This window comes from Athene noctua, chromosome 2, assembly GCF_965140245.1.
Source record: "Athene noctua chromosome 2, bAthNoc1.hap1.1, whole genome shotgun sequence".
Lineage (NCBI taxonomy): Eukaryota > Metazoa > Chordata > Aves > Strigiformes > Strigidae > Athene > Athene noctua.
The window spans coordinates 10,835,065-10,846,944 of NC_134038.1; the positions used below are offsets into that span (position 1 = coordinate 10,835,065).

Genomic DNA, 11,880 nt, shown 5'->3' on the forward strand with positions numbered 1-11,880 from the left:
ATGGTGGTGTACAACTACTATTATTGTTACATCAGTGACTGTAGAAACAATATTAACTTTTGCTTGTTTGAGTTTTTCTAGTTAGGTTAGCTCCAGTTCAGGCAAACACAAAAACTGGCTGGTAAGTATTTGTCTAAAATACTTATTAGACATGCAAAATATATATTTATATTATTGCTGTTCAGGTTGTGTATTCTATTGTGAAAGGAAACAAAATACTCAAAAAAAAAGGCAAACTAAAATAGGTCATTAAATGACTTATGAATGAAATCACACAGAGTTTAAGCAGTATCAAATGCAGGTAATTAGATAGTGCAAAAATATTTCCCAATCCTTTCCCTTTCCTCTCCTCTGCAAAATCGTCCCATAAGATTTTCTTTTTGACTGTTATCCAATATATTGTCAATTTTTATATTCTGTTCCTGAAAATCCATTTGCTTTCCACACTATCTAACCAGTTCTAAAAGCTTAAAAATACAGGGATCCGACTCATTGTACTTATTAGTTAAGAGCTAGGATTAGTCAAGCACTTAGACTGTACCAATTAATTCAATATGATTGTACGTATTTATAATCAGGCACTAGAACAAATGCTTTCCTCAGCCTTAGGACTAATAGAATCTGCTGTTGTAGTATTGTACTGTATTGTATTGAATTGTCACCCAGCGGCTCTTAATGTCACCATGTTGTCAGTTAGGCCTCTTTCTTACTTAAGCCCCAACTAGTCCTTCTATTTTCAGGCATAGGTGTCCCTAGGTAGAAAGCAATCATATTTCCCCAGGTTTTCATTGTTCTCTATCTGTTCTGGGTTTTTATATTTCTTATTCATTCCTTGCTCCCACTCACATACTGTCATACGTAAGGACTTTACATAAATCTGATCGTGTTACATTCACATTGCCAAGGATGGTTGGGAAGCACTGTTTTTTCTTTTTTTTTTTTGGGAGAGGGGTGAGAAACAGAGTCAAGATGCCATCTTGACACAGCCCAAATTGTATTATTGTCCCTGGGTCAAGAGTTTCATAAAAGCTGTATTTAGCCTAAAAAGACTGTTTACCTGGACAAAACACTTTCACAGGCATAAGGCCTGAGGAATTTGCCATCTGAATGATGCCCTAATATCTTGTCCAAGGTCACCAAGTCAGGGTGTTGAACCCACATGAGCACATTCATCATTGGACCACCTTTCTTCTCTCTAGGAGAGCCACATATGCTTCCTTCTCAGCATTGCTTCTCATCAATCAATCCTGATAACTTCAGCCAGCTTGATTTCTTTATATTTTTCTGGATTTCTTTCATATTTAATTTTATTTGTTGGTTGCTGTAGTGCTGAGAGGCTCAGAAATGAGTAGGAGATGTAGAAAGGGAATATAATCATCATGAACCACTGAGATCTAACCACAAATGCTAGTAATGCTGCCTAGAGCAAATGACTAATTAAATAATATTCAGTAGCTTCTTATAGCAGACATAAGAATATTCTGTGACTATTTGGACTTACGAAAAATAAATTACCATCAATTCAAAATATAATGTAAATCATAGTTACTTGTGAACTCAGGTCAGCATTCGATTTAGGAAGCAATGATCCATTATATATTTTTTTTGCTTTGATTTGATTAACATAAACCTGTAATCACGCAGGTGACTGCTTTGCCTAAGGAGATGGATAATATCATTAAAAAGAACAGATGTGCTGTAAAGTTAAACAACAAGCAGACATGTCATCATGGGTTGAGTCAGATCCAGGGTTGCCAGTGGCTGTGGTTTTGTTATAAGATAGTGGTACTCGTTTGTCTGCTGGTGGAAGCATTTCCCAGTCCACAAAAACCAGTGCAGCACCCAGGTTTTCTTCTAACATCTTTTTCCTACATGTAACATAATATTCAAGCATAATATCCCTGGTTTAAGGTTGATGAGAAGTTCTCCTCTTAATACCCTTGCCTTTGTATCAAAGGACACACCTTTTCCTTATGGCAAGAGCCTGTAACCATTTCTTCTCCTGTGCTGCCAAGCTGGTGGCACACCTGGTAGAACCTCAGATCCTTTCCAGTCAGTATGTAAAAATCTGAAACCTGCTGGTTAAAGATATGTCTAGTCCTCCTAATAGTAAAAGAGCTCTTGACAACATCACTTGCAAGTATCCTAAAGGCTCAGAAACACAAGGGAAAAGAGATATAGTAACATCCCATCCAAAAAATTTTATGTCGCAATTTTTAATTGAATCCCATGTGTCTTGGAGACAGGGATTATTCTGTTATTTTTAATGTTAAGGGTTGGCAAACCTCCAGACCCACATGACATATTTGGAAACATAAAACAAACTGGATAAAACCCATAAACAAACTACAGCAGTGTCTGGGGAAATAGGTCAACACAAGTAACAAGACTTCTCTTAGAGAGAAGGTTAAAAAAAAAAAATAAGACTCATAGAGGAGGAGATGTACTTTTCCTCATGGAAACCAGTGGTGTGGTCAAATGGAAATGGGCAGAGAAGGATATGATCTGGAGGTGGCCTCCCTTCCACACCCCTTCTGCCTTTGCCCCTCTGTTTGATCCCCATCTCATCCTCATAGGTCCTTGCCACATCTCCCATTCTGACAGCCTACCTGGTCCACATCTCTCCATCTCATGTGGCTTGTCCCAGCCTCCTTGTTTTACCACCTCATCTTAAAAGGCAACGGCTTCTGGGTAGTCTTCTCCTTCCCAGCATCAATATCTGGCCCCAAGCCTTGGTCAATTTTTTTCCTCCTTGTCCCTTTGGACCTACCATGGAGATCAGCTCAGCAGGTCTCAAATTGAAAGGTATGTCCCAGTCCCGCCCACCCCCCCCAGAGGCTCTGCAGCATCTCTTATCACCTTCCTTCCCCCGCAGCAACACAAGTCTTAAACTGGAAATAGTATGCAACATAATAGTAGAGATGTCTGATGAAAAACTGTGAAACCACTTGTCTGTGTCCTGGTATGACCATCTCTCTGGACCCTCCTCTCCTCTCCTACATGCAGAATTCTTCCCTGTCAGGCCATTTTTTGCTCCCAGTCTCTTTATCCTTCAAATCGTATCTTCATCTTCCAAAAAAGATCAGTCTGGTGAGTACACCTGACATGGAAATTTTCAGCTTGAATGGTTAGACTGAAATTATATCTGAAAACAGGGTCTTCTGAAGTGTCAGACAACTTGGACAGGCAAAGTTACCAGCTCTGCGTTCAGTGTCACTGAGTGAGTAGTTGCCACATTGAGTTAGATGGAGAGTTTTTCCAGTCAGCTAAATGAAACTCTCCTGTAGCAATTTTTAACAAGGTGTTATTTTCAGGCAATTTCTAATAGATCTGTTTACCACAATGAAATTCATGCTATCAATAGTAATCAAGTAACGTATGATAAACTGCTATCACTGAAGAATTAATAGACATTGTTTCAATCTGACTAAGTGATCTTGTCAGTCCCATAGCTTTGGTCAGTTTTACTTACTTGATCTTTTTGCCTCATCTAGGTAGGTTTCTTGTCGTGACAGATGAGACATGAGATCTTCAGCTTCCAGGCTTTCAAGTTTTTCTTCAAGAGATTCACTATGGAATCGGTAAGAAAGAAAAAAGACATAAATATAAGTAACTTTTAAAGAGTAAAAAGCAGACCAGAATCTATGAAAAACAAGCCTATAAGAAATTGGTTTTATGAACTGCAATACCTGACAGTAGGGTTTTTTTCTGCTTAATGCCACTTTGGACATTACTACAGCGAGTGTTTTTCAGAAAAGCCTATTGATCCTTCCAATGATCAAAAATTCCAAGACATCAGTAAATCCTTACAAAACATTGACTCTGAGCAAGTACTGGAGCAAACACTAACATTTATTATGTATTTGGCTTTGCTTTCATAGCTTTCAAAGCTGGATGAGGGGGGCAGGGTATAAAAAAGACACTGTTTGTAACTCCTTTCAGCTCATCTAGATCTGGTAACTGATGTTGTTTTAACTTTGAAAACAACAAATCTCTGAGATCAGCCTGAAAAATCTGTGGCAAGATTTGTGTGGGGGCTTGAAAGAGGAGGGACTCTCTTCTAGTGTTGTAAAGTGCTGAATAGGACACAGTTGTCTAAATATGCTTTTGTTTATTCAGTCTCTGGATGGTGAGTGCTCTTGTTTTAAAGTTTTTGCCGTGTTTCATTCAACCACTAAAAGCTACATTTGGATTGCCTGACTTGAACCCCCTACAACAACAACATTGATAGTTAAGGCTGAAGTTTTCTTTGTACCTGGTGCACTGGCTGGAGCTATCCCGGCACAGGTCACTGCTCCCTGCGTGGCCATCGCAGCAGTGTGGGACTTGCATCTTTTCTTCTTCCCTGGGGGAAACTGTTGACCATATTGCACTCCAGCCCAGCCAATAGGGGTGAATCACTGCTGCTGATCTTCTGAAAACTGAATAAATCTTCCTTTGGTGCATTTGCTTTGTCACATGGCTATGCATATTTTTCCTTTTTAAGCCCATGATGCCTTAAATAAGCAAGAGACCAGAAGATAAACAATCATCTTTTGAAAAGTATGAAGCTATTAAGCTGGATATTTCTATTTGATTTTGAAACAGGATTTAAGTTTTTATGTCCTACTGTTCCTCGATTTTCTTGGAGGAATAAAATAAAACAGAACACAGCTACCAAGAAGCAAATAAGTAGTGGTGAGATCACTGAAATTAATGAAACCTGATATCCTACAGCTTTGGGTCTTCACTACAGCTCCTGAGATACAAACCATCAGTGAAACTTCCCATGACTGGGACACTTACAGGATCTTTCTTCTGCTCTGATTATCTTGATAAAGAACAAGATGAGAGTGAGCCTTTTCTACCCATAGGGGCAATAAGCATCTTTTTCCTTTGCTCATTTTTATTTTCCCACAAAACTTCTAGGAACTGAAGAATTTTGACATCTCTCCTGCCTGCCCTTCAAATTCGCTGGGATTGGCAATGCATTGAAAAAATCATTAGGGACAGGACAGATGAGCAGATGATCACCCTCTATGGCAGTCAAGGAAAGCCAGTTAACTTAGGAAGCAGCAAGCTCATTTTCAGCGGGTAAAAGTAGAAGCAAATGAATAAACAGAGAGAAGTGCTGCTGTGACGTACTTCTAGACTTAAATTCCAAACCTCTTTATTTCATTTAGCACCGTGTGAACACTGACCCAATGGAGACTAGGTCCATGCAGCAAGACCAGTTTCCAGAAGCTCCCAGATGGTTGTTTGCTGTCCTGGGTTTTAACACAACCCCACAACTACAACATTCAAATGTCTACTTTAATAAAAGATTAAGACCCTAATTTTAAATATGTGTAATTTTCACTTGATGACAAGCCTTTGACCATTAAAGCAGATATGCCTCAAATTATTTCAGGTCTTACATATTGACAAACATATCGATCTGCTTAATTAAAAAGGAAACAAACAAAAAAAAACCCCAAACAACAAAAAAACCACCCCACCCAAACCCAAAAGACAACCCTCCTGAAGTGAAAATTTCCAATGCTAAGTTCAAGTATAGAATGTCGCCAAGTGACACATCCTTAAAAATAGAGGCTTATGTAAAGGAAATGCAGATGTGCTAGTAGTTCAGCAGTTGGCAAGGGCCTTTTTTATAACATCCAACATCTGCAGATTTATTTCCAGCATTTCTCTAACAAGGTACTCTTTAGGAAATTAAGAAATGAAGTATGCTTAGTCAACACTATAAGCTAGCTTTTGAACTTCCACTCAGTAGGCCCATACATGTGCACGTCTGCAAACTGTGTCTTAGAAAAGCTTGTGTAAAACCACAAATGACTTCTGTGTATCTCTTTAGCATGATGGGGCCTCAGTCCCTCTTCTTACACTAAATACTGCTCTAATACTAATAAATTAATAATCACAGAATTGTCTAGGTTGGAAAAGACCCTGAAGATCATCCAGTCCAACCATTAACCTCACACTGACAGTTCCCAACTACACCAGATCCCTCAGCGCTATGTCGACCCGACTCCTAAACACCTCCAGGGATGGGGACTCCACCACCTCCCTGGGCAGCCCATTCCAACGCCCAACAACTCCTTCTGGAAAGAAAAACTTCCTAATAACCAGTCTAAACCTCCCCTGGAGCAACTTGAGGGCATTGTTTCTTGTCTATTGCTTACTACTTGGTTGAATAGACTAATACATAATACAGAAGGAAGGAAAAATCCTCACAAAACCAGATCTCTCTGGTTTATATTTTCACATCATGAACAACTAGTAGAAACATTTCCATTCACCTGCCAATCCTTTTTTTTCTATCCAGTAAAATGCTGATGAAAATGTTTGGCCTGAGAGCCCTTCTCATCCTTCAGCTATTTTTTTAAACTCTTACACTACTCAGCTGGAAAAGCCCAGTGTGCTTTCACCTAGAAAAAGGTATGTAATTGTCTGCCTTCCACAGATAGGGAAATGATGCACACAGAGATCAAATGCCATGTCACAGCCGTGAGTGGCAGCTCAAAGACCTGAGCCCAGGTCTACAGAGCCTTTATTTCATTCTCAAACTGCTTCCCAGGTTCATTTTGGCCTGAACCTCCAGTTTTACTGCAGGCAAGATGCATCCTGCCATCAGCATACATTTAGCAGCTTAGGTAGAACCAGAGATGTGCCTGGATAATGACACAGCCATATCATTTCCAGAGGGAAAGAGAAAATATTGAAATGTTTGTGGTGCGGGTTGAGGCTTTATTTCATTATCTTTTTATTTTGGAGAGCCTGCTATGCCAGCTGCCCTGCAACATGTTCATTTCTGCAGTATCACTCTTTGATTTTAGTCATTGCTATTTCTCATATTAAAAAAAAAAAAAAAAAAAAAAGAATGTATTCAGCTGGTATGATTCCTGCTTTGGAAGGACTTTTATTTCTCATGTTTCAATCGCAGAGTACCTTTCATGACATTGGCTTTGTCTTGTGCTTTGCAATCCCACTAGCATGGCTTGATCTGATGCTAACGTGTGTGCTGTGCCCTTCCCAGCAATCCTCCAAGGATTCGCTCTAGGTTGGGAATGCAAGGGTAAGCACTCACAGATTCCCTCCATGCTGGTCCTGACCCTCACCATCGGCGCTGGTGGGTTCTGCTGGGGAGAGCAGCTCCCCTGGGGTTGGCAGTCCTTGCGCAGCTGTCTCTGTGAGCAGTGAGCAGGCTCCTCTTTGCACCGTGGGCAAGGGTTAAATTCGCCAGAGGCTCCACTGACAGTTTTCTTAATCCATCAGCATTCATAAGAGTTTGATATCTTTGGACTGCCCAAGACATAGTCCTTATAGAAGAATATACTGCTGGGTTTTTCTATTCTGCAGATGTTTTACGGACTCTATTTCCATCTGATCTCTCCTGACATACACAGTATTACGCTTCCTATGAACTGAAGTAAGGTTTATTACATGAGCATCTCTAACAAAAAACCTCTGTGCCAAAAAGATACCAAATTCAGCACACCTGCAACAACAACAAAAAAAAGAGCATAGCATGCCTTCCTTGTCCTTATCCTGCTGCCTCTTCCTGCTGGTGAGCCTTTTGCTTTTTTTATCTTTGGAGGATGCAGAAGTTGTAGGGGGACAGCCCATTGCTTGTTGTTGTTACTGTGAGCCTGGAATGCCATTACGTGTTTGTCTGCATGACTCTTGATCTTTCATGACAAAACCAAAATACAAAGGCAAAACTGAATCAGCAGATTAGTCAGCTTAATCTTGTGTAACTCAATGCTGCACTTCATTTTCAGCGCTGTTATTTTCAGCTGTCCTTTGAGATGGCTATTTAAGCTTACCTATCTTTCAGTCACACTCCTTGCATAGGAAATTCAAGTAAATAAGATGCAAAATATATCGTTCGGTGATACGTTTTGGATGTTTTGATTTAATCTTTTTCATTTGGTACATATAGTGTTAAAAAGGCAAGATCTTAGTGTTACCAAAATGTCATTTATAATGAGAACACAATGAGATCTCTTTTTTGCTATCATATTAATATTGAAAGAATGCAAAGAGAACCTTTTGTTTAAGCCATTATTTCTAGTGCTAACAGGCTTTTAAACTAATACTGTAGTTTTTGAGATGGTTGCTTATGTTTTCTTACCTAATTTTAAATACCAAATGAAGACAAATGCTTGGAGATACCAGTATTAAAATTTAAATCAGTTGATTCTTGTGTTCAAAACAGTCACAATGGCAACAGAAATTGTTGATGCAGCTCATGTAGTCCATAAGCCATATTGGTAGACACTGCCGCTTAAAAATACAGAATTGCAATCAGCATGTTTGCTGGAACTGGATTTTGGTTTTCTGCCTGTAGAGCGATATGATTTAGATAAGAATATTTTTCCTGGACTGGAAAGTTACCTGACTATTCTGTCCCCATAACACAATCACTTCAAAGATTTGTTTGCAAATGTCAAGTCCAACATCCTTCTTTCACAAGCAGAAACACTTTGCAGTTTACCATGTAAGTTCCCTTCAAGCAAATTAGCACCAGTCACAACGTGTGATGTAGGCTTCAATGTTTAAAATAGATTTTGCCTTTTCCTCTGAGTACATCACACACTTATGTGATATTAAAAGTCTAAACATGCTGCAGGTTAAAATATGTAGTTGTTACATTTTGTACAAGGCTCAGTCAGCCGACAGGACCATCCTCTGACAGGACACTGCTCCAGGTGAAACTGCTCCAGGAGGTGAAACTCCTCCAGACTGAACATTTCCCACAGAAGTATGAAGTGATGATGTTACATGTCCTTACACAAATGATGTGGTTTTGCTTTTCAGAACAAAACTATGGGAGTTCCATTAATAAGAAGTTACTGAGTTTTAGCACAAGGTACTCCAAAACCAAAAGCCAAATTTACCCTCCTGAGATTCTTGTTGATTTGAAGCTCCTTGTATTCTCTAAGCCCAACATTTAACTCAAATGAGAAGAGTTGATGTTCAGAAACATTTGTGGATATTCTAGTACTTATGGCTATAAATTTAAATAAGCATTTCCCACTAATTTTGTTAGAAGTAATCTGAAAATTAAATTATAATAATGTTGCAACAGCAATTTGCCATATATACGTTTTCTCAAGGAATCTCAAATCAACTTTATCAGGGATCAAATGACATGGCTGCCTTATGCCATACAGTGATCCCACACAGTGAGTTAGGATAGGAAGGAGGATGGGAAATAATGCTGACTGCTGTGTTTAGCTGAAATGGATGAATGTAACACCAAACCACAAATTTATTCAGAATAGCAGTATAGTAGAGCAGCATAGCCTAAGGATATTTTCCTAATGAGTTCTAGCATGCCACTAGTTCTGTTGCTATTTGCTGCTGAGCTGGTGATACTCTTCTTGTTTGTGAAGGTGCTAAGGAGCATAAAAAGAACAACTATATAGTTTACTAACAATAGCGAGTGTATTTCAATGATTTGATGTTTTAATTAAACACTAATTCCTGATCTACACCACTTTTATGAGCAATAATAGCCAATATGGGAACCTTGAAAGTAATGAAATGAATGTAGGTGTAAACCCTTATTTCCAGAGTGGCATCATCTCTTTCATACTTGGGAAGAAAGAAAAAGAAATTTGACATGTGAGATCCTGGCATGACTACGTACTAATCAAGAGGAGTCACCTGCACAGTAGCCATGTGCACAGTGATTTACTTCTTCAGCAAACAACTCACTTCACCACCACACTGACAGGTTGCAAATGGCCCTGAAGGCAGCTTGTCTGAGCATGCTTAACAGTGTATTTGGCCCACAGCCAGGGACCTGGGTCAAGCTTGTTTCCAAAAAGCCAAGCAGCAAACCACACCTGAGTTTGTATTTGTGAGCTCGCTATCTATGCAGCAGGCAAGTGTGGCTTCGGGGGTGGTCCCCGGGCCGCTCTCTGTGGGCAGCCTTATCCTAACCCCCAGGAGATCCACTACCAGCTTCAGCACAGCTGAGGCCTTGGTACCCTGAAGAGCTGACTTGGCATGACCAGAGCCAGACAGACAAAAATACAGCCCTGCTTTTGGGCCACAGCCTCCTGCATGTCTGCTTATCTATAGCGTTCTCTGCCTCACTGCTCTGTGGTTTAAACAGTTAATTGCATTGATGACGCGAAGAGCTATGCAAGTGCAGTGTAGCTCTTCACCTCTGGCACATATCTGTAATGTTTGAAAGCTCGAAATGATAACAGTAGTCATCAGGTGATGATGACTACTGCTCTGCTCGTGTGAATGAACTGATGATCTCAATCTAAATAAGACTAGAGTACTATAAAATGAGAAATACCAGAGTTGCTCTTCAGCTTATTGCAACACACCTGTATGAGCAGTTTGTGTTGTCGTTGCTAACGTTCCTTAGCCTCTCCCTAAGCATGGTGACTATCAATCACCAATATTGCAGAAATATTATCAGTTTGCTGTAATTAACTCTCCTGTTGGCAGTCACAGTAAAAAAAGGCCAGGGGATCAAATGGATTTGTAGACTGAATCACTGGGTGGGATGGCAAGACAGCACAACTTCCCTGTGTATCGTCAGTAGGAGTGTGCTTTCCAGGGCTGCTTGCACACTCCTCACCCGCACTGCCTTGTCCCAGGATGGACACGGAGATGCATTTCACATCAGAATACCAAGAGAAGTGAGATAAGCATAACTTCTATTGGCAAGCCTTACATGCGAAAAAGGCTGCGGCACAGCCTCCCCCAGGATCTAGCAGAGACTAAGATAGCGTTAGAGCAGACGCCGTGAAATATAACTTTCACACTATGCTGATTATTCTCTGACATTTGTGAAGTGAAACAGTGATTTCAGTTAGTGACAATTTATAGAGAGGTGCATCTTACAAATTTAGAAGTGAATCTCAGATACTGATCGCAATTCAAAACAGGAAATATGGTTAAATCTGAAATCCACCAAGAGCTATCTGAAACAGTTATATAATTTGACTAGTTAAAATGTAAGCACATTTTTACAAGCAAATTGTATCATTTATTTTTTATTAACATATTAATTAACTAATCTTGCTGCCAGTGAATTTAAGTGAAGATAATCCAAGCCTAAAGAGGTCATGCCCATAGGGCTATTTTCTGTAATAGCATTTGTGTAAGGGAAAAGGAAATGCTGCTTCAAAGCAGCAAAACTGAGCACCATATTCTCTTTAATAAAGCTAACAATTTAAGAACTGTCAAAAAAACAGACTAATAGGCAATTAGGATCAGTAGCTATTGATCTTCCTGTTTCATCTTTAGGCCTTGTGCAGTTCTCTTTATTTCCCGGTATTCTTCTGGATTCGTTCTATTTTTTATATATTTCTGTCACTCTTCACTGCTCCAGTTTCCCTGGCCTGCCTCCTCTTTTTCTTTGTTGAACATGCTCTTCAATTTTTCAGTTTAAATTTTCTCTAAATAGTATTAAGGAAATTATGTCTCTAGCAATATGTCCAGCTTTTGTGCACTCTCTCTGGGGTAGGATTTGTTTAGGATAGCAGATGAGGCTATTTTACAATCCAAAGACTAGTGCTCAAGCTCAATAACCTCAGCCCTAAGAGGAACAATTCAACTTTAACAGTGGGAGTACTCAATTAAACCATTTTAGCCATCAGTGCAATGGATTTATCCTCACTTGAAATCTGCCAGAGAGGGATCAGGACTCCTTCTAACGTGAACACTGGGGCCGACCCACAGACCATAGGTCTGGCTCAGGAGCAGCTGTGTGACAGCCCATGATTGATGTTCTGCAGGAAATTATAGGGGATGACCACAGAGGTCCGTCTTGGCCCTCGGGCCATATCCCAGCCCTTCACCCATCCAGTTTCCATGCAGGCTAGGCACACTGAAACAGCTCTTTTTGATGCTGCTAACACTTCTTCCCTG

The 11,880-nt window shown here is 39.9% G+C and overlaps 1 protein-coding gene across 5 annotated transcripts in view; it reads left to right on the forward strand.

Moving 5' to 3' along the window:
* The window catches only part of ASAP1 (ArfGAP with SH3 domain, ankyrin repeat and PH domain 1), a 185,008-nt gene that overhangs the window by 46,281 nt on the left and 126,847 nt on the right, over positions 1–11,880 (forward strand). For 4 of the 5 annotated variants that reach the window (XM_074898426.1, XM_074898430.1, XM_074898431.1 and 1 more), the window contains exon 2: positions 3,495–3,581. In XM_074898426.1, the coding sequence (XP_074754527.1) occupies positions 3,523–3,581 (59 nt within the window). In that variant the 5' untranslated portion in view covers positions 3,495–3,522. The remainder of the gene's footprint in view (positions 1–3,494; positions 3,582–11,880) is intronic. The other variant, XM_074898428.1, reaches the window with a different exon arrangement.